The sequence below is a fragment of the Chiloscyllium punctatum genome, chromosome 5 (assembly GCF_047496795.1).
Source record: "Chiloscyllium punctatum isolate Juve2018m chromosome 5, sChiPun1.3, whole genome shotgun sequence".
NCBI classification, from domain to species: Eukaryota; Metazoa; Chordata; class Chondrichthyes; order Orectolobiformes; family Hemiscylliidae; genus Chiloscyllium; species Chiloscyllium punctatum.
Genome location: NC_092743.1, coordinates 138,671,055 through 138,698,486, shown reverse-complemented (window position 1 = coordinate 138,698,486; position 27,432 = coordinate 138,671,055). Strand labels below are relative to the sequence as shown.

The following is a 27,432-nucleotide window of genomic DNA, read 5'->3' as shown; positions in this document are numbered from 1 at the left end:
CCCTGCTTTAATCTGTATAGAATCCCTACCATGTGGAAACAGGCCGTTCAGACCATCAAATCTACATTGACCCTTCAAAGTGCATCCCCCACAGACCCACCCCATCCCTTAACCCCTCATTTCCCATAGCCAATTCATCTAATTTGCACATCCTTGGATTGTGGGAGGAAACCCACACAGACACAGGGAGAATGTGCAAACTCCACACAGACAGGTGCCCAAGGCTGGAATCAAACCCAGGTCCCTGGGCGCTGTGAGGCAACACTGCTAATCACTGAGACACTATGCTGCTCATTCTCAACTCAACATTTGGTCTCAATTCCCTGTAAACATCACAATAAATTATGGATAAACATGTTTCACTTTTTTTTGAACTTTCTAAAATATATTGTGTACACAAGTTTATTTTTATTGACATGCAGCCTGATCAGAGTTGTCTCTTAGCTGATTACTCAAATTTGTGAAAGAAGCTCCATGCACATATTGAAAGATTCTCTCCTCTTCAGCATTTATTGACATATGTCTTAAAGATTAATTCTTACCTTGACCAGTTCATGGAAACTCTTTAATGCGTCAACTTGTTGTTCGGTTTTTGGAAGTAATCGAATTACTTGATCTCTAGTTTTTAAAAAGGAAAGTTTATTTTATTGCAAATTTTAAATAGGCAGTATATCATATCATAGAAACAAAGAGCTTCATAGAATATAGGAGCAGGAGTAGGCCATTCAGCCCCTCAAGCCTGCTCCACCATTCAATATGAATAGATGATCATCGAACTCAATCCCCTCATCCCACTCTCCCACTAAGCCCCTATAGCCACAACAGCTACATCTATCTGAATTGAATTAAATTGAATTGAATTTATTGTCACATGTACCGAGGCACAGTGAAAAGCTTTATCTTGCAAGTAATACAAGTAGATCACAGAGTTAAGTAGCATAGATAAGTAAATAATAGGTAAAGAGCGGCAAAAACAAAAACACGGGTACAGGTGAATGTTAAGAGTTTGTGAGTTGATTCAGTATTCTAACAATAGTTCTAACAAACTGTTATGAAACCGGTTGGTGCGTGTGTTCAGGCTTCTGTACCTTGTCCCTGATGGTAGAGGTTGTAGAAAAACATTGCCAGGGTGGGATGGATCTTTGAGAATGCTGGCGGCCTTTCCTTGACAGCGGGCCTGGTAGATGGATTCCATAGATGGGAGGTTGGCCTTTGTGATTGTCCGAGACAAGTTCACCACTCTCTGTAACTGTCTCTGATCTTGAATGGTACAGTTGCCGTACCAGGTATTGATACATCTTGACAGAATAATCTTGGTGGCACACGTATATATGTTGGTAAGGGTATTTGCCGTCATGCCAAATTTCCTCAGCTACTTGAGGAAGAAGAGATATTGTTGGGCCTTTGTAACCAGTGCGTCCACATGAAGAGTCCAAAAATGCTTGTTGTGGATGACCGTTCTGAGGAGCTTGATACTTTCCACTCATTCCACCTCTGTGCTGTTAATGTGTAGGGGGACATGAGTAACATCCCGCCGAAAGTCAATAATGAGTTCCTTGGTTTTGCCAGCATTGAAAGCGAGGTTGTTCTCAGTGCACCGTTTTTCCACATCTTCCACCTCCTGTCTATAGTCTGTTTTGTCACCATCTGAGATTCGACTGACTATGGTGGTGTCATCAGTGAGCTTGTACATGGCACTCGTCTAGTATTGGGTGACGCAGTCATGAGTATATAGTGAGTACAGTAGGGGGCTGAGTACGCATCCCTGGGGGGCTCCAGTGTTGAGTGTTAGTGAGGATGAAATATTGTCCCCAATCTTCACTGATTGTGGCCTATGGGTCAGGAAACTGAGGATCCAGTTGCAGAGAGTGGGGCTTAGTCCGAGATCACTAAGTTTAGTAATCATCTCGAGGAGATAATAGTGTTGAAGGCTGAACTGTCAATGCGTAGGATTCTTACATAGCAGGTCTTCCACCCGCCCCGTATGTAGTCTGTTTTGTTGCCATCTGAGATTCGACCAATTATGGTGGCGTCATCAGCAAACTTGTAAATGGCATTAGTCCTGTATTTGGCGACGTAGTCATGGGTATACAGGGAGTACAGTAGGCACTACAGTTGAGTAGGCACTACAGTTGAGTAGGCACTTCTGGGAAGGGGGTGCTCCATCTTGAAAACACAATGTTCTGGCCTCAACCATTTTGTGTGGTAGTGAATTGCCCAGACTCACCACTCTCTGGATGAAGAGATTTCTTCTCATCTATATTGCTGAGCATGCTTCCCTTCTTGAACTCGAGAGTCATAGCTATAGTCATACAGCACAGCAAGACCCTTCAATCCAATTAGTCCATGCTGATAATAGGCAAAAGTGAGGACTGCAGATGCTGGATATCAGAGTCTAGATCAGAGTGTTGCTTGAAAAGCACAGCAGGTCAGGCAGCATCCGAGGAGCAGGAAAATCAACGTTTCGGGCAAAAGCCCTTCATCAGGACAAACATAGTCCCAAGCTAAATTAGTCCCACCTGCTTGCTCCTGGTCCATATCCTTCCAAACCTTTCCTATTCATATATCAATTCAAATGTCTTTTAAATGTTGCAATTGTATCTGCATCCATTACTTCCTCAGGCAGTTCATTCCACACGCGAACCACCCTCTGTGTAAAAAATTTGCCTGTCATATCTTTTTTAAATCTCTCTCCCCTCACCCTAAAAATGTTTTGATTTACAATTTTTAAAGTTCAATGTAAGATATGATTTGGAGATGCCAGTGTTGGACCCGGGTGGACAAAGTGAAAAATCACACAACACCAGGTTATAGTCCAACAGGTTTATTTGGAAGCACCAGCTTTCAGAGTTCTGCTCCTTCATCCAGGGGACAACGCTCTGAAAGCTTGTATTTCCAAATAAACCTCTTAGATTTAAACCTAGTGTTGTGTGATTTTTAACAATATACAATAAACAGCAGTCATCATTACAAAACAAAAATTCCTTAGCATACGTCTATTTCCCACGTTGCAGTTACTTATTTTGATCTCTCAGAATGTGAACTATTTTTGGAGATTATGACTTCAAATATAGATTCTCTGCCTTGTGCACTTCCATTTAGGAGCAAAAAGGTGGTATGAATCATTTGGACTGGATTTTTGCTTCGAGTGCCTATTTCCATTGAGCATCATGAAAAATGCTGGAAGCACTTAGAAGAAAGAGACAATCATCTCCTTTTAATAATGATGTTACCCACATTTTTACCCAACGCTAGTTTGTTGGTATGATCTATGCAAAGTGGGCATCCACAATTGTGCAGATGCAGTAACCTTCATTTACAAGGACAAGGAAATGACCAATACTGTATTTGAAGATGATTTTGTAAATGCTCTCGTGCATTTTCGTAAAAAAGGGATGTTACGCCCTTTGCCATTTCTTTGCCCTTATAAATTTGGACCATGGATTTTGTTATGAATTGTATTTGTGAACAAAGAGGAGGAACAGCATCAGAATATGTCAAACAGATAAAATTGTGCAACAGTTGTGCATTGACACATACACAAAAGGAGAGCACGTCAAGTGATTTATATCCCAAGGGTGACATTTAATAAGGACATACATGGCAGAATTACACTCCTTGTTATCTTACTGGCTTCCAAACAGCAAAGGCAAGTATGACATTGTGAGAGGCTGGGAAAGACAGGTGAGCCTTTCATTCTAAATCTCAGGCATGTTCAAGACACATCACTAAATCTTTCTTATTGAGGTGATTCCCTGGAATGCTAAATAAGGCAACACTTTTTATACCTAAGTCATGCATTGTGGAGATTATGACATCAAATATAGTTTTGTCCCTTAGTAAGAAGATATCAGCAATGACTCATGAAGTCCCTAAAGTGTGGAAGCAGGCCATTCAGCCCATTGGGTTCATACCAACCCTCTGAAGAGCACCCCAGCCAGAACCACCGCACTACACTATCCCTGCACTTCCCACAGCTAATCCAGCTAGCCTGCCACATTTTGGGCAATTTAGCACGGCCAATCCACTGAGCCTGCACATCTCTGGGAGGAAACCAAAGCACCTGGAGGAAACCCACTCAAACACGGGAGGAACATGCAAACTCCACACAGACAGTTGCCTGAGGGTGGAACTGAACCTGGGTCCCTGGCATTGTGAATCGGCAGTGCTAACCACTGAGCCACCAAGTTGCCCCAACTGGGAATAGGAAGCAGACTTAATGGGCTGAATGGCCTAATTCTGCTCCTGTACTTCATGGTCCTATTATCTGACTTGTGTGCTCTCCAAAGCAATAGAGGGTAAATATGGGTATCAATCATTTGACCTTGATTTGGATCCATAATGCTCACTTCCATTTGGCATTGGGAAAAATGCAGAAAGCATTTACAAGAAAGAGTAGACCTATTGTTTTACCAGAGGGTGGTAGATGCTTGGAAGGTGCTGCCAGGGGAGGTGGTAGAAGCAGATACAACAGGAACTTTTAAGGTACATTTTGACGGACACACTAACAGACAGGGAATAGAAGAATACAAACCATGTGCAGGCAGATGGCATTAGTTTAGAATGGCATTATGGTTGGCACAGACCCAGTGAGCTGAAGGGCCTGTTTCTGTGCTGTACTGTACTATATTCTATCTTTAATATCCATTAAATTGAAGATTCAGTGGTAGCTATTCCATTATCTACTCATGGATTATTCTTCATGACTTCATATTGTATTGCTATTTTCTTCATTTTTGCTCAGAATTTCTTACCCCTCTCTTCATTCATTCTGGAAAAAAATCACCAATAAGTTTACTGCCCTAGAACTGAGAATGCTTGCCTTCTATATCAACACTTATTTAACTGGGTGCTACAATTTAATCAGATGTGATTAGAGTCATAGTCATAGAGATGTCATACAGCACGGAAACAGACCCTTCGGTCCAACTCGTCCATACCAACCAGATATCCCAACCCAATCTAGTCCCACCTGCCAGCACCCGGCCCATATCCCTCCAAACCCTTCCTATTCATATACCCATCCAAATGCCTCTTAAATGTTGCAATTGTTCCAACCTCTACCACTTCCTCTGGCAGCTCATTCCATACAAGTACCACCCTCTGTGTGAAAAGGTTGCCCGTAGGTCTCTTTTATATCTTTCCCTCTCACCCTAAACCTATGCCCTCTAATTCCAGATACCCCACCCCAGGGAAAAGACTTTGTCTATTTATCCTATCCATGCCCCTCATGATTTTATAAACCTCTATAAGGTCCTCAGCCTCCAACGCGCCAGGGAAAACAGCCCCAGCCTGTTCAACCTTGTAAATATTTTCTGAATCCCTTCAAGTTTCACAACATCTTTCCGATAGGAAGGAGACCAGAATTGCACACAATATTCCAACAGTGGCCTAACTAATGTCCTGTACAGCCGTAACATGACCTCCCAACACCTGTACTCAATACTCTGACCAATAAAGGAAAGCATACCAAACGCCTTCTTCACTATCCTATCTACCTGTGACTCCACTTTCAAGGAGCTATGAACCTGCACTCCAAAGTCTCTTTGTTCAGCAACACTCCCTAGGACCTTTCCATTAAGTGTATAAGTCCTACTAAGATTTGCTTTCCCAAAATGCAGCACCTCGCATTTATCCAAATTAAACTCCATCTGCCACTCCTCAGCCCATTGGCCCATCTGATGAAGATCTTGTTGTAATCTGAGGTAACCTTCTTCGCTATCCACTGCATGGCATGTTTTTATTGTATTCTGCAGAATAACAGGAAAAGGCAGAGTGGATGAAGATAAACTGGTTGAGGATTCTTGAATGAAGTGGCATGTCTGAGATTTAGGACCAGACCGTTCAGGAGAGATGTTAAGTACATTTTTACTCACAAAGGGTGGTAGATGTTTAGAATGCTCTTTCACAAAAGACAGCAGTTGTTAGATCCGTTGTTAGTTTTAAACAAGAGCTCGATAAATATTTGTGAAGCAAAAATAATAAGGCATATGGGCCAAAGGCAGGGACATGGAGTTAGACCACAGCTCAGCTGTAATCTCATCGAACGATGGAACAGATTCAAGGGGGTGGGTGAGGCACCCACAAAACTATTGAAGCCCACAATTGCCCAATCATAGCGGACTAAGATTGTCAATCTGTCTCACTACCACAATATGCTGGGCACCGGAAAATGGATGAGAGTGAGGAAGTTATTGTTTGTTTCCCACCTGGTGAAAACATGTGAGTACATCCTATGGCAGGGGGAGGTGGGGTGCTCTTGTTGCACCAATCTCTTAAGATCAATTGTCCATTCCTGCCTGGCCTTCAAAACCCAACACCCTAAGGTGCAGGTACCACCCCCCAGCCAATCCCAACAATTGAATTGAATTGAACTTATTGCCACGTGTACTGAGGCACAGTAAAAAGCTTTGTCTTGCGAGCAATACAGGCAGATCACATAGTTAAGTAGCATAGATAAGTAAATAGTAGGTAAACAGCAACAAAAACAAAAACACAGGTACCGGCAAATGTTAAGAGTTTGTGAGTTCATTCAGTATTCTAACATCAGCAGGGTAGAAACTGATGCAAAACCAGTTGGTGCATGTGTTCAGGCTTCTGTACCTTCCCCCCGATGGTAAAGGTTGTAGAAAACATTGCCAGGGTGGGATGGATCTTTGAGAATGCTGGCGGCCTTTCCTTGACAGCGGGCCTGGTAGATGGATTCTATAGATGGGAGGTTGGCCTTTGTGATTGTCTGGGCTGAGTTCACCACTCTCTGTAACCATCTCCGATCATGAATGGTACAGTTGCCGTACCAGGTAATGATACATCCAGATAGAATGCTCTTGATGGCACACCTATAAAGGTTGGTAAGGGTATTCGCCATCATGCCACATTTCCTCAGCTGCCTGAGGAAGAAGAGACGCTGTTCGGCCTTTGTAACCAGTGCATCCACATGAAGAGTCCAAGAAAGCTTGTTGTGGATGACCACTCCCAGAAGGACCTCTTCGCTGAAATTCTGCTCAAAGTGAGCATAGAGGTGTTGAGACGATCTGGGAGGGATATGTCATTGTCTGCTATCTTGCACTGTCTCTTTTAAGAACCTGTGATGTCATTCAGTCCTTGCCATAGTCCAGACCAAAAGCCCAGGACTTACCCATCTCAGGCATCTAGAACATTTCTCTCTGGAGATGTTTGCAATCCCAGTTTCTCTCACGTACATTGCTGAAAATGCAAGAGCTGCTGGCCAGTCAGATTGAGGGTGGGACTTCTGTATATTGAGTGGCAGAGGTCTGACCCTCAGCTTATTAAGGCCACTGCAGTGTGTTGAAGGATATATCTTTTGAAAGGATATATCCCTCATGTAAGTGTTTTATTTTCCATGTAAATGTGAGGGATAGAGCAGCTATTTGGACAGGTTTTAATTCTTAGCTGTCTGCCAAAGAGATGAGATCTCCATTTTGGCAGTTATACCATAGTCTTCGCACCTGGCTGGAAATCAAAGGGTCAAGTTCAGCAGCTTGACTTTAACTCAGCCGCTACTCTGTTCCACTAGGTTTGCCTGATTAAAATTTGTTCTGTGTGCTGAAATTTAAGAACAGACAAAAAAATTGCTGCTTCACATTTGGATTGGAAATTATTTCTACCATAAATGCATGCTCTATCCAGCTATGCCTGAAACTTTCCACACTAACCAAGAACTCTGTCTATACCACTGATTTACTGAATCGAACCATCCTACAGTAAATTTAAATTAAGAATTGAACATAAATAGAGATGATTGCAACTTTAGTTCATCTTATTTTGAGAAATGCTCACATTCATACAATGAATTCAGATCAAGCTTATGTGACAATTTTGAAAATTATTCCACAACACAATACATACAATCCTATATGCTATATAGAACAACATGTGGGACATTACAAGTATATTTTCTTGAGCATAGCCATTAACAGTGACAGGCAAAAGCCGATATTTCCGCCACCTCCAAAAAGACCCCACCACCAGGGATATATTTCCCTCCCCACCCCTTTCCGCCTTCCACAAAGACCATTCCCTCCGTGACTACCTGGTCAGGTCCACGCCCCCCAACAACCCACCCTCCCGTCCTTGCACCCTCCCCTGCCACCGCAGGAATTGCAAAACCTGCGCCCACACCTCCTCCCTCCCTCCATCCAAGGCCCCAAAGGAGCCTTCCACATCCATCAAAGTTTCACCTGCACATCCACCAATATCATTTATTGTATCCGTTGCTCCCGATGCGGTCTCCTCTACATTGGGGAGACTAGGCGTCTTCTTGCAGAGCGCTTTAGGGAACATCTCCAGGACACCCGTTCCAATCAACCCCATCTCCCCGTGGCCCAATATTTCAACTCCCCCTCCCACTCTGCTGAGGACATGCAGGTCCTGGGCCTCTTCCACCACCGCTCCCTCACCACCCGACGCCTGGAGAAAGAACACCTCATTTTCTGCCTTGGAATACGTCAAACCCAGGGCATCAATGTGGACTTCACCAATTTCCTCATTTCCCCTCCCCCCACCCTACCCCAGTTCCTACCTTCCAGCTCAGCACCATTCTCATGACCTACCCTACCTGCCAATCTTCCTTCCCACCTATCCACTCCACCCTCCTCTCTGACCTATCACCTTCATCCCCACCTCCATCCACCTATTGCACTCTCAACTATCTTAACTATCTTCTCCCCAGCTTCCCCCACCCCCATACCCACCCCCCCCCCCCCCCCCCCCCCCCCCCCACACACACACCCATTTATCTCTCCACCCCAGAGGCTCCCTGCCTCCATTCCTGATGAAGGGCTTTTGCCCGAAACGTTGATTTTCCTGCTCCTGGGACGCTGCCTGACCTGCTGTGCTTTTCCAGCACCACTTTAATCTGGACAATAATAGTGACAATCAGCCAGTTAGTGCTGCTTTTAATTTGATCTTCCTCTGTGATCCTGTGTAAGTCACTTTTGCATGAATCCAAAATTCCCTTTCCTTTTTCAATGTATCTGGCTTCGACAATACCTGACCTTCCTACATCTATCTAACTGAGATACAATATCATATAAAGAATCTCACTTGTTTTGAGACATTTCCAGCATTGTAGAATTGAAAATACTGGAAAAACACAGATCAATCTCTATTTGCAAAAAGAGAAAAACAGATGGCACTCATTTGGGTCCGTAGCTTGGAATTATGAAGTGCAAGTTCCAGTAAATTGACCTTTTCTCTTTGACAATCTTGTTGTGTGTGTGGTTATATACAAAATATTTTGTTTTCCTTTCGGGTTTCCAGCCATTGTGTTTTTGTTGCTTTGTGAGCAACAGGACATTTCTTCTGAATATACATTGCCCTTTCTATGTTAGAAAAAAACATGCACAGAATGAAGGAATATCCACAAAACCCCTCTGGGATGGAGAATTTCAAAGATTTAAAACCTGTTGGGTGAAGACATTTTTCATTTTGCCACAAATTTATTATACCTTCCCCTGCCCAGGACAAGAATCCCCTCAACATCTCCCCATCAAGCCTTCAAAATGCCATCATTTCCATTCACCTAAACTCAAGAGAGTATAGACGATTACCTGATGGACACAATTATAATTTAAGAAACACAGTAAGTCACAACTGAACAGAGAGGGAAGCTACCAAATGTATAAATTACATTTCTGTTTAATTGTGTTCCTCTGATCTGGATTAGCCACTCTCTCAGAAATAAAAAAAATTGATTTTTACAAATCTCTGTCAATCTACACAAATATCACTCATCAGGAATTGGACGCTAACTAACCTCAGATGTAACTATTTACCAGAAATTAAGCTGCATGGATCAAGTTAACGTGATGCCACCTTAGCAACCTATTCCACGGTATAGTCCCCTTTTTAAAAACTTGTTATTGTCTAACATTGTGTACTGTTGTAAAATGTTCACTGTAATATGTCTCTTACAAATGAATGAATTCTCCAATTTACTGTTAGTGGAATCAAAAAGATTTGTGATTACAGGATTAAAGGGCCAGAAATATTATCAGAATGACATCACGTATCATGTGACAGCATCTGCTGGCCTTGTCCTTGCAGCTTTCAGTGTTTATGGATTTGGAAGATGTTACTTAAGGAGCCTTGGCGAGTTGCTGCAGTAAAACTTGTTGATGGTACACAGTACTGCTGTCGTGCCTCAGTGGAGGAAATGAATGTTGAAGGAATTGGATGGGGTGCCAAACAAGCAAGCTGCTTTGACCTAGATGGGTTTAGCTCCTTGAGCATTGTTGGACCTGCAATCATCCAGGCAACTGGAGAATATTCCATCACCTTGTGCCTTATAGGTAAGGAGTCAAGGGGTGAGTTACTTACCACAGAATTTCCAGGGTCTGACCTGCACTTGGAACCACAATTGGTTGAATTCAGTTTCAGGTCAATGATAACCCAAGGATGCTGGTAGTCAGGGTGGGGGGTGTTCAGTGAAAGGTGATGTCATTCAAGGTCAAGGATGATAGTTATGCTCTCTCCTTTTGGAGGGGTGCATTGTCTCACTTTTCTTTGGCATGAATTTTACTTGCTACTTACCAGCACTGGCCTGAATATTGTCTCGCCCTTGCAGCACATGGGCACAGATAGCTTCAGTGTCTAAGAAGTCAGAAATAGTGCTGAACATTGTCTAATAATAATCATCAACATCTCCACTTCTGACCTTATGATAGTAGGAAAGGAATTGATGAAGGAATTGAAAATGCTTGGGCCTAGGGTACTACCTTGGGGCATTTCTGCAATGATGTCCTGGAACTGAGACAATTGACATCCAATAACCACAGCTATTGCATGAAGCATGATTCAAAGCGGTGGAGAGTTTGACCCAGATTCCCATTGACTCCAGGTTTTGCTCAGGCTCCTTGATGCCACACTCAAAGAAATGCTGTTTTGATGTGTCAGGCAGTTAATTTCATTCCAGCTCTGAAGTTCAGCTCTTTGAATCATGTTTACACCAGGGTCACATACAGTCAGAGCTAATGCCTTGGGTGGAACCCAAACTGAACATCAATGAGCAGGTCATTGCTATCAAGTGCCACTGGATAACACTGTTAATAATTTTTTTCACTGTACCTTTGTTGATAATTGAAAATAGACTAAGGTAGTCATTTGCTGGGTCAGATTTGTTCTCATTTTTGCAAACAGGAAATACCTGGGCAACTCTACACACTTGTGGGCAAAGGCCGTTGTTGTATCTGTGATGGAACAGATTGGTTAGAGGCACAGCCAATTAGGAATAGAATTATTGGAATGTGGTCAGGGTCCATTGTCATTGTAGTATTCTGCACCTTCTGTCATTGCTCAATATCATATGGAGTTAAGTTATTTCGAAGTGCAATGGAACTTTGACCAGTTGGGCAGATGGGCTGAAGAGTGGCAGATAAATGTGAAGTGCTGCATTTTAGTAAGGCAAACCAGGGCAGGAATTATACAGTTATTGGTAGGGTCCTGGGCAATGTTGCCAAACAAAGAGACATTGGGGTACAGGTTCACAGTTCCCTGAAGGTCGAGTGCCAGGTAGATCAGCATTTGGTATGCTTGCCTTTATTGGTTAGCAAACTAAGTATAGGAATTGGGATGTCATGTTGTGATTGTATAGGTCATTGGTTAGGCCATGTTTTGAATACTGCTTTCAATTCTGGTCTCCCTGCTACAGGAAAGATGTTGTTAAACTTGAAAAGGTGCAGAAGTGATTTACAAGGATGTTGCTAAGTTTGGAGAGTTTGACGTATAGGGAGAGGCTAAATAGACTGGGGCTATTTTCCCTGAAACATCCAAGGCTGAGGGGTGACCTTACGAAGGTTTATAAAATCATGAGGGCATGGATAGGGTGAATAGACAAGGTCTTTCTTCCAGGGTAGGGGAGTCCAGAACTAGAGGGTGTAGGTTCAAGGTGAGAGAGGAAAGATTTAAAAGGGAATTAAGGGCCAGCTTTTTCATGCAGAGGGTGGTGTGCATATGGAATAAGCTGCCAGTGGAATTGGTGGAGGCTGGTATAATTACAACATTTAAAAGGAATCTTAATGGGTATATGAATAGGAAGGGTTAAGAGGGATATGGGCCAAATGCTGGCAAATGGGACTAGATTAATTTCGGATATCTGGTCAGCATGGACAAATTGGACCGAAGGGTCTATTTCTCTGTTGTACAGCTCTATGGCACTATGAGTGAATCAGATTGGCCAACAGCTGGCAACTGTGATACTGGTGACTATAGGAGGAGACTGAGATGATGCATCCATTCAGCACTTGGCTGAAAGTGGGTATAAATACTTCAGCCTGGTCTCTCACACTGATATGCTGAGCTCCCCCATCATTGAAAGTGAGGATATTTCTGGAGCATCCTCCAGCCTCCACCAATTCCACTGGCAGCTGGTTCCATATGCACACCACCCTCTGCATGAAAAAACAGGCCCTTAAATATGGGTGGCATGGTGGCACAGTGGTTAGCACTGTTGCCTCACAGCGTCAGATTCCTGGGTTCAATTCCCACCTCAGGCGACTGACTGTGTGGAGTTTGCACATTGTCTGCGTGGGTTTCCTCCGGGTGCTCCGGTTTCCTCCCACAGTCCAAAAATGTGCAGGTTAGGTGAATTGGCCATGCTAAATTGCCCGTAGTGTTAGGTGTAGGGGAATGGGTCTGGGTGGGTTGTTCTTCGGAGCATAGACCTGACTGTTGGTTGTGGGATAACTTAGTTCTGTCTGTTGCATTGTGCTTCTGCTGTTTTGCATGCAAGTAGTCTTGAGTTGTGGCATAAATATGTTGGCACTTCCATTTATAAGCATGTATGGTTCTATTGCTGGCATACCTTCCTATTTTATTCATTGAACCAGTGTTGATTTTCTTACCTGGTGTCAATACTAGAGTGGGTGCATATGTTGAACTACAAGGTCACAGATTGTAGTTGAATATAATTCTGCTGCTGTTGGTGGCCCACAGCATCTTATGGATGCCCAAGTTTGAGTGTTTCAATCTGTTCAAAGTCTAACCCATTGAGCATAGTGATATTGCTACACAATGCAATGAAGGGCATTCTCAACATGGAGATAAGACTTTATTTTTACAAAGAAAGTCTTTCCAGTGGTCTTTCCAGCCAATATCATCAGGAGCAGATGTGGCTCCAACAGATAGACTGGTGAGGGCAAGGTCAAGTATTTCTCATGCTGGATCACTCACCATCTGGCAAAGACCAAGTCCAACAGTTATGTCCTTTAGGACTCAATCAGCTCAATAAGTAGCAATGCTACCAAGTTACATTCAGTGACAGACATTGAGGTTCCACACCTAGAGTACATTCTGTTAGCTTACCACACTTGGTGTTTCTTCCCCTTAGTGTTCAACGTCAAGGGGTACTGATTAATCAGCCAAGGGGGGGGGGGGGGGGGGGGATGGTCAGTGATAATCAGCAGAGGGCATCTCTGACCATGTTTGGCTTGAAGCCATGAGATCTGGAGACAATGTTAAATATTATCAGGGCAACTCTCGCCCAACTGAGTATCACAATTCTGCCATCTCTTCAGAGTCTGTCTTGCTCATTGAACATAGCCAGGGACATTGATTGTGGAATGTGTGACATTGTCTGTAAGTTATGATTCAGCCATCAGGCTTCGCTTTGGGATGGCTCTTCCAACTTTGGCACAAGCCCTCAGATGTTCATAAAAAGGATTTATCCATAGTATCTCTTAGTCTCTGTTGAACCTTTATCACATAATTAGTCCACAGTCACAGTTCCTTTCAAGACAGGTGTCCATGTTATGTCTAAATCATTTTGTGTGAAATTGTATTTTGTGTTGTTTTCTATTTTTGTTTTAATTTAGTTTAAGTTAAATTATTGAATGAGTCGATGGAATTACAAAGATTGGAAATAAAACTTTTGACATGAATCCTGATGAAAGATTCTGACCTGAAACATTGACTCTGCTCCTCCTCTGATGCGACTTGACTTGCTGTGCTTTTTCCAGCTCTACTCTTCATCCAATAAAGTTTTACACACAATTTTACACAAATTGTAATCCCAGCATATCTGTCATCAAATAACTAAATTAGGCTCAAAATATTATTCAAAGAGTAACTGAGCTTTTCGGTTGACTTGGCATATTAATGGTCTTTGTGACAATGGTGATTTCAGTTACATTTGGTCATTATTGTTTATCATTTGATCTTAGTTTCAATCAATAGTGTACAATAAAGATGCATATTTATTATGTCTGTGTACTTATAAATTGGAATGGTGTCAGGTAGCTCTGTTAGTTGGACAGCTGTTTTTGTGATGCAGATTGATGCCAACAGTTTGTAATCAATTCCTTCACTGACTGAGGTCACCTTGAAAGACTCTCCTTCTCAATCTCGCCCCTCACCTGAGGAGTGATGACCCTCAGGTTAAACCACCACCAATCGTCTCTCTGAATGAGAGAGAGCGCATTCCTATGGTCTGGTCATACGATGGTGACTTTTTAAAACTGGAATGTGTAAATATTAGAAACTTACACATATTTCCCAACTTGTAACATACGAACTCAAATGTATTCGTATAACTGCTTTACTCTCTCATCATTATGTAAGGTATACAAATGTTTGCTGTTTAATTGTTTATCTAATAGTTGCTTATTTTTGTGGCAATTTAAATAACATGGTGGGGATACCATTCTGCTATTCCTCAGTTATTAAGTTGATTAATTTCATAGATACATGAGTAACAAAACAGCCCTGCTTCTAATGCTAGCGAGCTCAAGCATTTTCAAATATTAATTGCTGACCCAGAGAACACCAAATCATGCAAAACAACTTCATTAAGCCAACCAAATGAAGATATTTTCAATTTTAAACCAATAATTCAAGAGAAATTAAAAACTCAATTACCCCTTTCTCACAATTTACAACAGCATCCAAACTTAAAGATCAGATTTCCAACTTAATGGCACTTCCCAAGCATAAACTTTAAATGACACACATTAATTTATATTTACATAGGGATCAAACATGTTTTTACAGAATTGTCATATGCAGGTTGTCATTTTTATAAAGTCCTTCCAAAACTACACTTACAGCTTAAAATACTTACTGGGAGAACACAATAAATTCAGCAGCTCACAAAGACAGCTCATCACCACCTTCTCCAGGGCAATTTGGAATAACCAGTAACTTTGAGATACCAAAGAAAGCTGAACAACAATTCAACAGCACTCAAAATAAACTACTCACCCATCATACCGATTATTATACAACAGGCCTTGCACACTTCCTAGACCCAAAATAATCACTGGAGCGAATATCAGAAAAGCTGCTAGAATTCGTACATTTCCCTCCATGATGCAGGAGTAGGGGATAAAGCTGTTTTAAATCTAAATATTAATCATCCTAATATTTAGATTTCAGTGGGCCTTTTACCCACTTGATTTCTGAGGTCAACGTTGCAGCTGGAGGTAGCAATGACAAAGAATGTCTTCAGTCTTGAGTAGCTCGTGAACTCCATCCAAATTGGCAGCAGAATGTGAAAGCGGGGGGGGGGGGGGGGGTTGGTGGTAGCAGCTCCTGTAGAGAGAAGAAGTGACACTAGGGGTGTGTGTGTAAGAGAGGGAGTTAGTGAGATTGTGAGGGAGGAGAACTTATAAACACACACATACACATATACACACACACATACACATACATATACACACACATACACATATACACACACACATACACATACATATACACACATACACATATACACACACACACATACACATACATATACACACACATACACACACACAGACATATACACACACATTGACGTACACAGACATAACCACACATTGGCATACACAGACACACAGACATACACATGCACACACATACATATACACATGCACACATATACACACGCACACATATACACGCACAGACATGTACACACACACATGTTTTGAGTGTGGAGAAGAGGCTATTCCATTGACTGAACGAGCTCAGAGCTGAATCTAATTTGCAGCCCCAGCAGAAATCAGCCTGGGACGATGGGCAATGATGAATGTCGTTTTATTGATTTGGCTATTTCTGCCAGAGCACACCCACGGTCAGGAAAAGTGGTCCAATTCTTAATTGAAAGCTACTACTATTCTGCGCATCCATCTTTGGACAAAGTACGCTTTAAACATCTTTCATTTGATGTTTAACACTTAGACTATTTTACGTTGAATCAGTATTTTTATGTCACATATTCTTGTCAAATTATTTTGGAAGAAAGATTTGAGTAAAGGCCTCAACTCATTTAATTTGAGCCAAGCTAGCATGGCAGGAGGCTATTTGGCCCTTCGACTCTATGCTGGGCATCTGTAGAGCAATCCAGTTAAACTCTTTCCCCTACTCTATACCCTTGGCCATGTAAGTTTATTTCCTTTACGTGCCTGACATTTTCCCATGGAATCACTGAATTAGCCAACTGTTTTCAAAACCATTGTCAAAACAATTTCACATTAATACAGTGGTATGTGTAAGTTCAAAAGCTATTTTCTTAATTCTCTTTTACATTTCCTCTTCATTTGTCACTTCTTCAACAATGCCAGATGGAGCTCAACGTCAGTAAGTGTGATGTCAAACATTTTGGACTTGCGTATTTTTAAAAATGTTTTAAAGTAAGAAACTGTGGAGAATCCACAGTTTGTTTTTATTTTCTTGTGGGACATGGGCATCACTGGCTGCATCAGCATTTATTGTCCATCCCTAGTTGCCCTTGAGAAGGTGGTGGTGAGCTGTCCTCCTGAACCACTTCAGTCTATGTGATTTAGGGATACCAGTATGAAAAATGTAAAAATAAAGATTGGAAAGGTAACAAAAATAATTTAATTGACTCATAAAACGTTGTTCTTTATTTCAGAAGTCTGAAACACAAACAGGCGAATATTATTCGACAGTTACATGAAGTTCTGGTTAGAACCACTGAGGGGACTGTGCTGAGAGGGAGGCATTGTATTTCAGAGAGAATGTATACCATTGGAAGGTGCTGTGAAAATTGAGCAACAAGATATCTGCAGCTAAACTGATGAAGTCATAAACTGACTCGTATTTCCTTGAATATAGATGAGCAAAGGTGGATCTAGTTGAGGTGGTTTATGAGGATTAAAGGCACTGATAGGAAAGAAAAAGACCGAAACTATTTCCTATACTGGTGGGTCCAGATTAAATGGCAAACCCTTCGAATTAGGGCAAGGCACTTAGGGAGAGATGACAGTGAGGACTTCCCCACACAATGGGTCAGGAAACTTTGGAACTCTCTTGCCCAAAAAGCTGGTGAGGCTGGATACATTGAAAATAAACTGAGGATGATAGATTCAGCAGAGAAATATTAAAGATGACCGAATCAAGGTAGGCAGATTAAGAAAGTAATCAAATTGAATGCCAGAACAAGCTAATGGTGAGAAATTACCTTCTGTAATTTCTGTGTTCCTACTCATGGATACTGACTATGGCGGAGGAATAGTCTTGCCCACATTGTCAAGTCCTCTGGTGGCCATTGTTGACATTAGTGAGCCTCACGCTACCATCACATGTTCAGTTTTCAATGGGAGCTATTGAATAACAATCAGTATCAGGAAACTTGATTCATATACTTCTCTTCTGCAGCTTTCAGACATTGAGTGCAATTGTAAAAGACTTTACTTGCTAGCTGGCAGAATAGGGCTTGAAACAGGAATTGGTCTGTCTGCAGTTTTGAACTCTGCTCTGGCCTTTGCATTTACTCACTGAAACATCAGGGAGAGTGATGTTTCCTGTTCAGATGAGTGATTTAATATTTAAGTTTCTTCTTCTTTCTGAAATTTCATCATGTTTCAGCCAATCTCAGAAAATTGGGTCCTTCCATAACTTGAAAGTGCTGCTTTGCTAATAAAAGGTCATTTCAGAATAATCTTTGTCTTCAGTTCTCTGCCTGAAGGCAGGGACAACACACAATGCAGTGTGGTGTGGTGGAGCACGGAGGTAATTCTTTCACTGAGGTGAAAGTGAGGACTGCAGATGCTGGAGATCAGAGAATTCATTGACTCATTCCTGAAGAAGGGCTTTTGCCCAAAATGTTGATTTTCTGGCTCCTCAGATGCTGCCTGACCTGCTGTGCTTTTTCAGCGCCACTCTAATCTAGTTCTTTCATTGACCCCAGTCAGAATATTGATTGAACCTCGTGCTGTTGGAACCTTTTCTTTTATTTCAAAAATATACATTATTCATTAAAAATAAATCTTTAGTCATAAATGCAGTTTGATTCTGTATGAGAGCATACAAAGAAAACAAGCAAAGATTGGAGTTTGACTCTATCCAACAAATGAACCAAAGTCATCTCTTACTTATACAAGGTTGTGTTTACATGCATATGAGGCACTGGGATTTATGATAAATAAATGGACCTCCATTTACCTTCAGAAGAAAGACATCAGACGGTGGTCTTTCCCCACTGTGCCTGGGCAGCAGCTGCCCCAAGATTTAGTGCATCCCTCAGCACGCAGTCCTGGACCTTGGAATGTGCTGGTCTGCAACACTTGGTCAGGGTCAACTCCCTGTTCTGGAAGACCAACAAGTTTTGGGCAGACCAAAGAGCGTCTATCACCTAGTTGATTGTCCTCCAGGCTCAGTCGATGTTGGTCTTGGTGCGCATCCTGGGATGCACAGACTCCTGCATCTCTCTCCAGACTTCCTTTGTAAAGGCACATTCCAGCAGGAGACGTGTGGTAGTCTCAACAACCGTTTTGAGGGCAGCCTGATGGATGATGTTGGAACCATTCTGATCCCCACTACCTACCGATTCAACACCGCACTCCCTGACAAGGAATCCGAGTTGCTGCGTCAGACCTTTGCAAGCATGTTGTGGCCTGGAGTTACAGACAGTGACAATAGAGGCTCCAACTTATTTCTATGACATGGCTGACCAGAAATCTCATGCACTCTTATCACATCCACCATGTTGGGAGAATGGCAAGTTGATCCTCAGCATGTGCGAACATATTTTGAGGGCACGCTGCTTGGCCATCAATTTTTGGAGTGGGACTTGGATAGCTACTTCTAGAATAATGGCATGGATACTTCTGTGTGCCACACAATTTCCTTTCAGGGGATATCTGAGCTAAAAGAACCCCAGTGTGGGGCGGCATTGTTGTGGCATCCTTGATCTGTCAGATTCAGTGTTATTTATCACAGAGCTTGATTATTTACACCGTAAATTCAGTGGAATGGAAAACCACATTTATTTCAGAAAAAATGATGTTATTTTACTCTTCTGTTTTCATTGAGGGATTAAGAAAATAAACAATTTGAAGGAAAATCCATTTGGAAGATTTTATTGGTTCAAGCCTAAGCTAATAATTAATTTCCTAATAAAATGCTGGTTGTATTTTATTTGAATTATCTTGTTATACTTCAAACAAACATTATCTATTCATTACCACACTCAGTGGGATCTTGCTGTATGCAAATTAGCATCATGTTCCTCCCTTTGTTATAATCGTGATCACACTTCCTTTATCATCTTTGCATTGCTTTTGGATGCCCTGAGACCGTGAAAGGTGCTATATAAATGCTATACTATTTTTCCTTCACAACTTCCAGCAGACCTGCATCAGTTGAATTCCTGTAACTTTACACAGAGGTGCAGTCATCATGGAAACAATTTTGGCTTGTGTCTTTGGAACAAGTAACAGGGAGAAAACCATCTGGCATTTTGTCACAATTATATCACACTTCAATTTCTTGCTTAGATTAGATTTGGCATCTCTTCATTCAAAAAAAAAGCCTTCCAAAATTGCAATTATAATTTTAAAACAAATTATTGGTACTAACACCTAGAACACAATAAATACAAAGACTGTTAAAATGACAGCTCACCACCACCTTCTCTTGGGCAATTAGGGGCAGGCAATAAGTGTTGGCCTCACCAATAACATCCACTTTATCCTCAACAAATAAAAAAGGTGCATGGTAGAGATTGAGTATTGATTGACAGACCACTAGTATGGTAGCTCAGTGGTTGTTGCTGCTGCTGCAGAGCGCCAGGGACCCAGGTTCAATTCTAGCCTCGGGTGACTGTCTGTGTGGAGCTTGCACATTTTCCCCGGGTTTCCTTCGGGTGATCCAGGTTTCCTCCCACAGTCCAAACATGTGTAGGAAAAATGTATTGCAGAGACTGGAATCTGTACTGAAAACAACAAATGCTGCATATGGCAGCAGGTCAGACAGCATTCATTGAGAGAGAGCATGCTGATGTCTTGAGTTGAGATGACTTTGATGAAGACAGCTGAAGAGTCACCTAGACTTGAAGTGTTAGTTTGCTGTGTCTCCATGGATGCTGTCTGATCCACTGTGAGATCCAGCATCTGCTGTTTGCAAAGATGTGCAGGATAGGTGGGTTAGCCATGACAAATACAGGGAGGTGGGCCTGGGTGGAATGCTCTACAGAGAGTCCGTGTGGATATGATGGGCTTCCACACTGAAGTGACTTTATGATTTGAGTTGTGTTCTGTGGATCAGAAAGCCTTGCACAACCAGATTGAAAGACAAGTTAATATTTGACAAATTATTTTCTTCCAGTTATCTGTTGCTATCACTTGAACAGCTCAGAATTGCTGGATATTGCATATGGCCTTCTTGTATTAAAGTGCATTTCATGTTCTGTGTCATAACTTGACCAGGAAGTAGTTGGGACACTAAGAACCAATGCATCCCTAATTAACAGAGGCAGTGACATTGTGGTAATATTGCCATGGCAGATGGTGAAATTTTAACTTGTTAAGAAATCTGGAATAAAATGTTATATACATGTAACCACTGTTGATTGTCATTTTAAAAAGTCTTGTTCATTAATGGGAAGGAAATCTGCCAAATTTACTGTTCAGGCCCACATGTGACTCCAGACCTACAGCAATGCAATTGACTCTTAACTGCCCTCTGGGTAATAAATGCTGATCTAGGCAGCGATGCCCACAACCCACAAACAAATACAAAAAAACACAAAATAGGTGTACAATATGGCTCAGATCATCTTACAGTGAACAAGTGGCTGCAGAAAATTGTGCTGAAAGAAACATTTGAGGTTTTAACGTGGTCTAATTTGTTTGGAATTTTTGTAAGAACCTATTAGATTTCACCTTAAGTGGTCACACAATGTGTCCGATAAGGTAGTGGATGTATTGATGTAAATTTTCCAAAATTCCCTACTTTCAGGAAAAGTCCCATGAGACCGGGAAATGGCAAATATAACTCCTCGATTCAAGAAAAGAGGGAGGCAGGAGACAGGAAACTAAAGGCTTCGTGTCTGTCATTGGGTAGGTGTTAGAATTGATCATTGGAAAGGTTATAGCCAAGCACTTGGAAAATCTCAGGAAGAGTCAGCACTTGTGAAAGGGAAATCTTGTTTTATTAGAGTTGTTGGGAAGTATAACATGTGCTGTGGTTAAAAGGGAGCCTGTTGCTCTTCCAAACTTAGATTTCCAGAAGGTATTTGATAATGTGCCACATCAAAGTAGAAATTCCTGGTTTTGGATAGCATGGATAGAGGATTGGTTGGCTGGCAGAAAATGGAGAATCTGCAGGAATGGGTTTTTTGTGACAAGTGGGTTCCCACAAGGGCCTGCACTGAGGCCACAACTTTGTACAACTTGCGTCAATAGCTTAGACAAAGGAAGTGATGTCACGTGAACTAAATTCACACATGACGTCAAAATAGTAGAACAGTATGTTGTGAAGAGGACATTAGAAAGTTGTGGATGAATATAGATAGGTTGAGTGAGTGGGTAAAAATCTGGCAGTTGGAGTGTACTGTAGATAAGGTGAAGTTGTTCACTTTGGCAGGTAGAATAAAAAATGAGTACTATTAAATGGAGAACATCTGCAGAACTCTGAATAATAGAGAGAGATTTTGGTGTTCAACTTTAGTAAGGCATTTGATAAGGGCCCTGATGGCAGGTTGGTACAAAAGGTAGAGTCTCATGGGATCCAGGGCGAGCTGGCTAGATGGATGCAAAACTGGCTTGGTCGTAGAAGACAGAGAATCGAGGCAGAAGGGTACTTTTCGGAATGGAGAGCAGTAACTAAGGGTGTTCTGCAGGGATCAATGCTGGGACTTTAGTTATTTGCAACATATATAAATGATCTAGAGGAAAACGTAGGTTGTCTGTTCAGTAAGTTTGCAGGTGACACCAAAATCAGCAGAGTTGCAGATAGTGAGGAGGATTGTTAAAGGATACAGCGAGATTCACATAGATTGCAGATTTAGGCAGAGCAATGGTGGATGGAGTTAAATCCGGATAAGTGCAAGGTGATGCATTTTGGAAGATCAAATCCAGGTACGAATTATACAATAAATGGTAGAACCTTAGGAGCATTGATATTGTACAGGTCCACTGATGCCTGAAAGTGCCAACACAGGTGGATAAAGTGGTCAAGAAGGCATACAGCACGCTCGCCTTCATCAGCCGAGACACTGAATGTAAAAGAATGGTGTGGGTATGGAGTGTGTAAGGGGGTAGTGAGGGTGAGGGTAAGGAGTATGTAAGGGGCAGTGAGGGTGAGGGTGTGGTGTGTGTAAGGTAGTGAGGGTGAGTATGTTCCAACTGTATAAAACTTTAGCCAGGCTATGTTTGGAATATTATGTGCTGTTCTGTTTGACACACTACCAGAAGGATGTGGATGTGGTTAAAAGGGAGCCTTTGGAACGGATGCAGAGAAGGTTTACTAGGATGTTGCCTGGTCAGGAGGGTTTCAGTTATGAGGAGAGGTTGGATAAATTTGGATTGTTTTCACGGAAAAGATGGAAGCCGAGGGGCAACTTGATAGAGATCTATCAAGTTATGAGAGACATAGATAAAGTGGTTAGACAGATGCTTTTAACCAGGGTGGAGGTTCAAGGTGAGAGGGGAGAAGTGCAGGGAAAGTCTTTCACACAGACGGTGCCTGGAAAACGATACTAACAGAGTTGGTGGAAGCAGGTATGTTAGCAACATTTAAGTTGTACCTTGAGAATGGGAGGCAAACAGAGGGATAGAAATCATGTCTAGGCAATAAGTCTAAATAAAGACGAGGAATCAGCGTAGGCTTGATGGGCCAAAGGCCTTGTTTCTATGTTACATTGTATTGTGTCGTACTGTATTGTATAATTAGGACCACAGGTCACAAAAAATCACGAGGCAGGCATCGCCCTTAATCAGAAAGCTAATAGAAAGATATCCTTTACAGTGAAAGGAATAAAAAGTAAGGATCTTAGCTTCAGTTATTTATGGCATCGGTGAGAACACATCCTGAGTGCTGTTTTAATCTCCTTTTTAATGGAAGGATGTCAATGCACTGGAAATGGTTCAGAGGAGGGTTACTCAGTTGAGACCCAGAATGAGTGAGCTGTCATATGAAAGCAGACTGGACAGGCTGGGATTGTTTTTACTGGAGTTTGTGAGAGTGATGGTTATCTTCATTGAAGCGTGTAAGACCCTGACTGGTCTTGACAAGGCAGATATGGAAAAGATGTTTCCTCTTTAGTCCAGAACTAGCTGGCGCTATTTTAAAATTAGAAGTTGTATTTTTGGGACAGAGATTTTCTTTCACTCAGAGAATTTGGAACTCTCTGTCTCAGAAATGGTGGAGATGAATCACTCAGTCATATTGCATGGAAGCAGACCCTTCAGTCCAACCAGTCCATGCCAACCATAATCCCAAACTAAACTAATCCCCCCTGACTGCCCCTGGCTCATATCCCTCCAAATGTTTCCTATTCATGTACTTATCCAAATGTCTTTTAAATGTTGTAATTGTATCCGCATCCACCACTTCCTCAGGAAGTTCATTCAACACGCGAATCCTCCCTCTGTGTAAAGGTGAATAGGTTCTTGTGAGGCCAGGGAATCAAGAATTATTGAGGTAGGTAGGAAAATGGAATTCAAACCACAAACAGATCAACCATGATCTTGTTGACTGGTAGAGCAAGCTTGAGGGCTCAAATATTTTCCTTCCGATCCTATTTCATATATTTGCCACTTACATGGAGGTGGACAATAGTGTTCACTGCACAATGGAATTGATAGGTAAGTGTATCATAAAAGCAGTATGTCCTTCAACCAAGGAGCCCGGGGAGACTGATGAATGCTCACATTACCCTAGCCCTAGCTGAAGCCAGAAAGGCCTTGGAACTTACTCTGGGAATGTGCACTGAACTATGCAAAAAGCGTTTAATTGCATTGACAGCAGATATTGGACTGTAAGAATGCTAAGCAGAAAAAGATCACTGATTTTTTTCTGAGCTAACACTGACCTTTTGTCTGTACCTTCTACTGTACAAAGTACCTTTTATTGTAAGGTGTTAACATATTGCAAAATAATGATAGTGTTCACAGATTTACCGTGTCACTGCTTCTATTTTATATTTTTGACATAAAGCACATGTGTATGCAAAACCAGGTTGCATGGGTCCTTGAAAGTTTTGAAGCTTCATTTAACACAAATTCAACATTACTACAATGCGGTTTCTAAGCTTTCAAAATGCTCAAACAGCATGTGGGAGAATGATGGATGGCCACAGCAGGAAAACAGCTTAAAAACGATGAAAACTGGACAATTAATGTTTAATGGTAATAGTATTGTCATATCTGGTCTTGAGAGGGAAAGGACAGAATCTATTTGTTTCAAGTTGAAAATGATATGGTTACACCATTGTAGGTGTTCTCTGGGCCTCAGAATCGTGTGAAACAAAAGAGCCAGTTTGTGCAAATCAGATAGAGGTACAAGAATGAACAGGTACTGATTTTGGGGGTTCTTCGAAATAATCCTGAGTGACACTTGGAGTGATTAGAGTAAGAAGTAAAGTCATCATTATTCCAAATGACTGGTGATGGCTTAAACATGAGGGTCACTATGTATCAGGCAAAGGAAGGGGGAATCCTTCATGGCAACTTCAGCTGGTGTGTATGAATTGAACCCATACTGTCAGGATCTATTACCCCATTGCAAACTAACTATCCAGCCAACTGAGCTAACCAAAGTCTGTGAGGGTAGTCACAGAAACAACAGGTTATCAGAAGTGATTGGTAAGATTTAGAAATAAAGGAGATGAATAGTGGTAAGCCACCTTGCTCGCAATCCAGAATGCCAAGTTAATGTTCCAGGGAATATTGATTCAAAACCCACCATGGAAAATGGTGAAATCTGAATTCAGAACAAAATTATGGCTACGGGTCAACCACTGCCCGATTGTCACTTAAGTCTATCTGGTTCACTACTGTCCTATAGGCAGGGAAATCTGTTGTCTTTATCTGGTCTGGCCTACATATAATTCCAGTCCCACAGCAATGTGATTGACACTTCATTGCCTTTTGAGCAATAAATGCTAATATATCCAGTGACATCAACATCCATGAGCAAATAAGAAAATCAGCACTTGGAAAGTTTTGACTTAATTAAGGATAGATGCCACAGATATTTAAAAGATAGATCATTTGTAAACAACAAATCTATTGACATTTTTGGTGGAGTAACACGGTCATTAATTGGAATGCCTGTTGTTTAAATGGAGTTTAAAACAGAGTGTTACCTAAAACGCTGGTTAACAGTGAATGCTCTGGAATAGGAATTAGAAATCACACACCAGGTTATAGTCCAACAGGTTTAATTGGAATTATGGTGCTGGAAAAGCACAGCAGTTCAGGCAGCATCCGAGGAGCAGTAAAATCGACGTTTCAGGCAAAAGCCCTTCATCAGGAATACGGGCAGAGTGCCTGAAGGGTGGAGAGATAAATGAGAGGAGGGTGGGGGTGGGGAGAAACATTCCAGTAGATTCCCCCGGCCTCTGGAACTGTTTGGACGCCATTAGCCATGCGGCTGGTGCAGCCACCATCCCCGTGCTGATTGATGACATCACTTCCACCCCCATCATAGCCGCTTCCACAGCCCTTCCACCCCTCACAATTCCTCATGCACCACACGTGACATCACTTCCACCCCTCACATCATCGCTGATGTCACATGCTCAGTGACTTCCGCCCCTCCTACTGCCAAACTCTATGCTACTTTCTCCCCACTCCCACCCTCCTCTCATTTATCTCTCCACCCTTCAGGCACTCTGCCTGTATTCCTGATGAAGGGCTTTTGCCTGAAACGTCGATTTTACTGCTCCTTGGATGCTGCCTGAACTGCTGTGCTTTTCCAGCACCACTAATCCAGAATCTGGTTCCACGCATCTGCAGTCATTGTTTTTACCAGGTTTAATTGGAAGCACACTAGCTTTTGGAGCATCGCTCCTAAGGAAAGCTAGTGTGCTTCCAATTAAACCTGTTGGACTATAGCCTGGTGTTGTGTGATTTTTAACTTTGTACACCCCAGTCCAACACCGGCATCTCCAAATCTGGAATAGGAGAGTCAGTTTCCAATTGAACTTAAAAAATGGCTTAAGGACAGAAAGTAGCAAGTTGCGTTAAATGGCTGTTTTTCAGACTTAAGTAAAATCACCAAAATCTCTTCATTAGAAAGACATAACTGGCAATTGTTTAACCTGAGCACTACCACACCTCTGGGAAAGGGAGAGTTCTCAAAGGTTAATCCTTCCTAGTAACCTCAGCTGGCATGGAATTAAACCCACATTGTTAGCAACACTGTGGATTACAAACCAGCTGTCCAGCTAATTGAGCTAAGCCAGCCACCTTCTCAGACTGGTAGGTGTAGACACTAGTAAGACCCAAGAGTCATTGCGAGTTCCACTGCTTTTTCTCGTGTAAAAAATTTGGATACTGGAATAAAGAGTGACATCTCAAAATTTGCAGTTTCTTGGGTGTGACAAATAGTGAGGTGATGCTAATCAACTGCAATAGGATGCAGGGAAGTGGAAGATGGAATCTCATGCAGGCTAGAGTCATGAATCTTGCCAGAAGAGGCAATATAGACTTCATGGCACAGTTCTGAAACGTGTACTAAAACAGAGGGACCTTTCAGTGCATGCAGATAGATCTTTGAAATTGATAGACTATATTGAGAGTGTGGTTAGTGAAACATCTGGGAATTTGGGCTTCAGGAGTAGAGGCATTGAGTACAAAAGCAGAGATTGAGGATGTTGAGTTTGTTCTTCCTGGAACAAAGGGGATTGATAATGATATACACAATTGCAGTAGGATTGGATGAAGTAGACAAGGAAAATGTTGCTCTCATTTGCTGACAGAAACTAAAAAGGGAAGCTATATACTTCAGGCAAGAAATACTGGAAAGATATGAGAAGGAATGTCTTTTTGCAGTGAGATGATCAATGGTGTTAGAGGGATTTGTATGGGCACTGAAGAAAGGAAACCTGCAGGTTTCTGTGGATACAGCAGGGCAAAGGACTGACTGGATTCCACCAAAGAGTGGAATTGATTCAAAAGGCTGAACATCCTTCTTCTGTGCTGTAAATAACTCGCGGACTTCATGGTTGCAAAACTAGATTCA

At 41.9% G+C, this 27,432-nt stretch overlaps 1 protein-coding gene across 1 annotated transcript in view; it reads right to left on the bottom strand.

The window, feature by feature from the left end:
• Positions 1–15,375, bottom strand: part of cpa6 (carboxypeptidase A6) — an 83,033-nt gene extending 67,658 nt beyond the window's left edge. The window contains exons 1-2 of the mRNA XM_072569583.1: positions 15,217–15,375; positions 543–618 (exon numbers count right to left, since the gene is read on the bottom strand). Coding sequence (XP_072425684.1) covers positions 543–618; positions 15,217–15,323 — 183 coding nt within the window. The 5' untranslated portion in view covers positions 15,324–15,375. The remainder of the gene's footprint in view (positions 1–542; positions 619–15,216) is intronic.
• Positions 15,376–27,432: the final 12,057 nt, after the last annotated feature.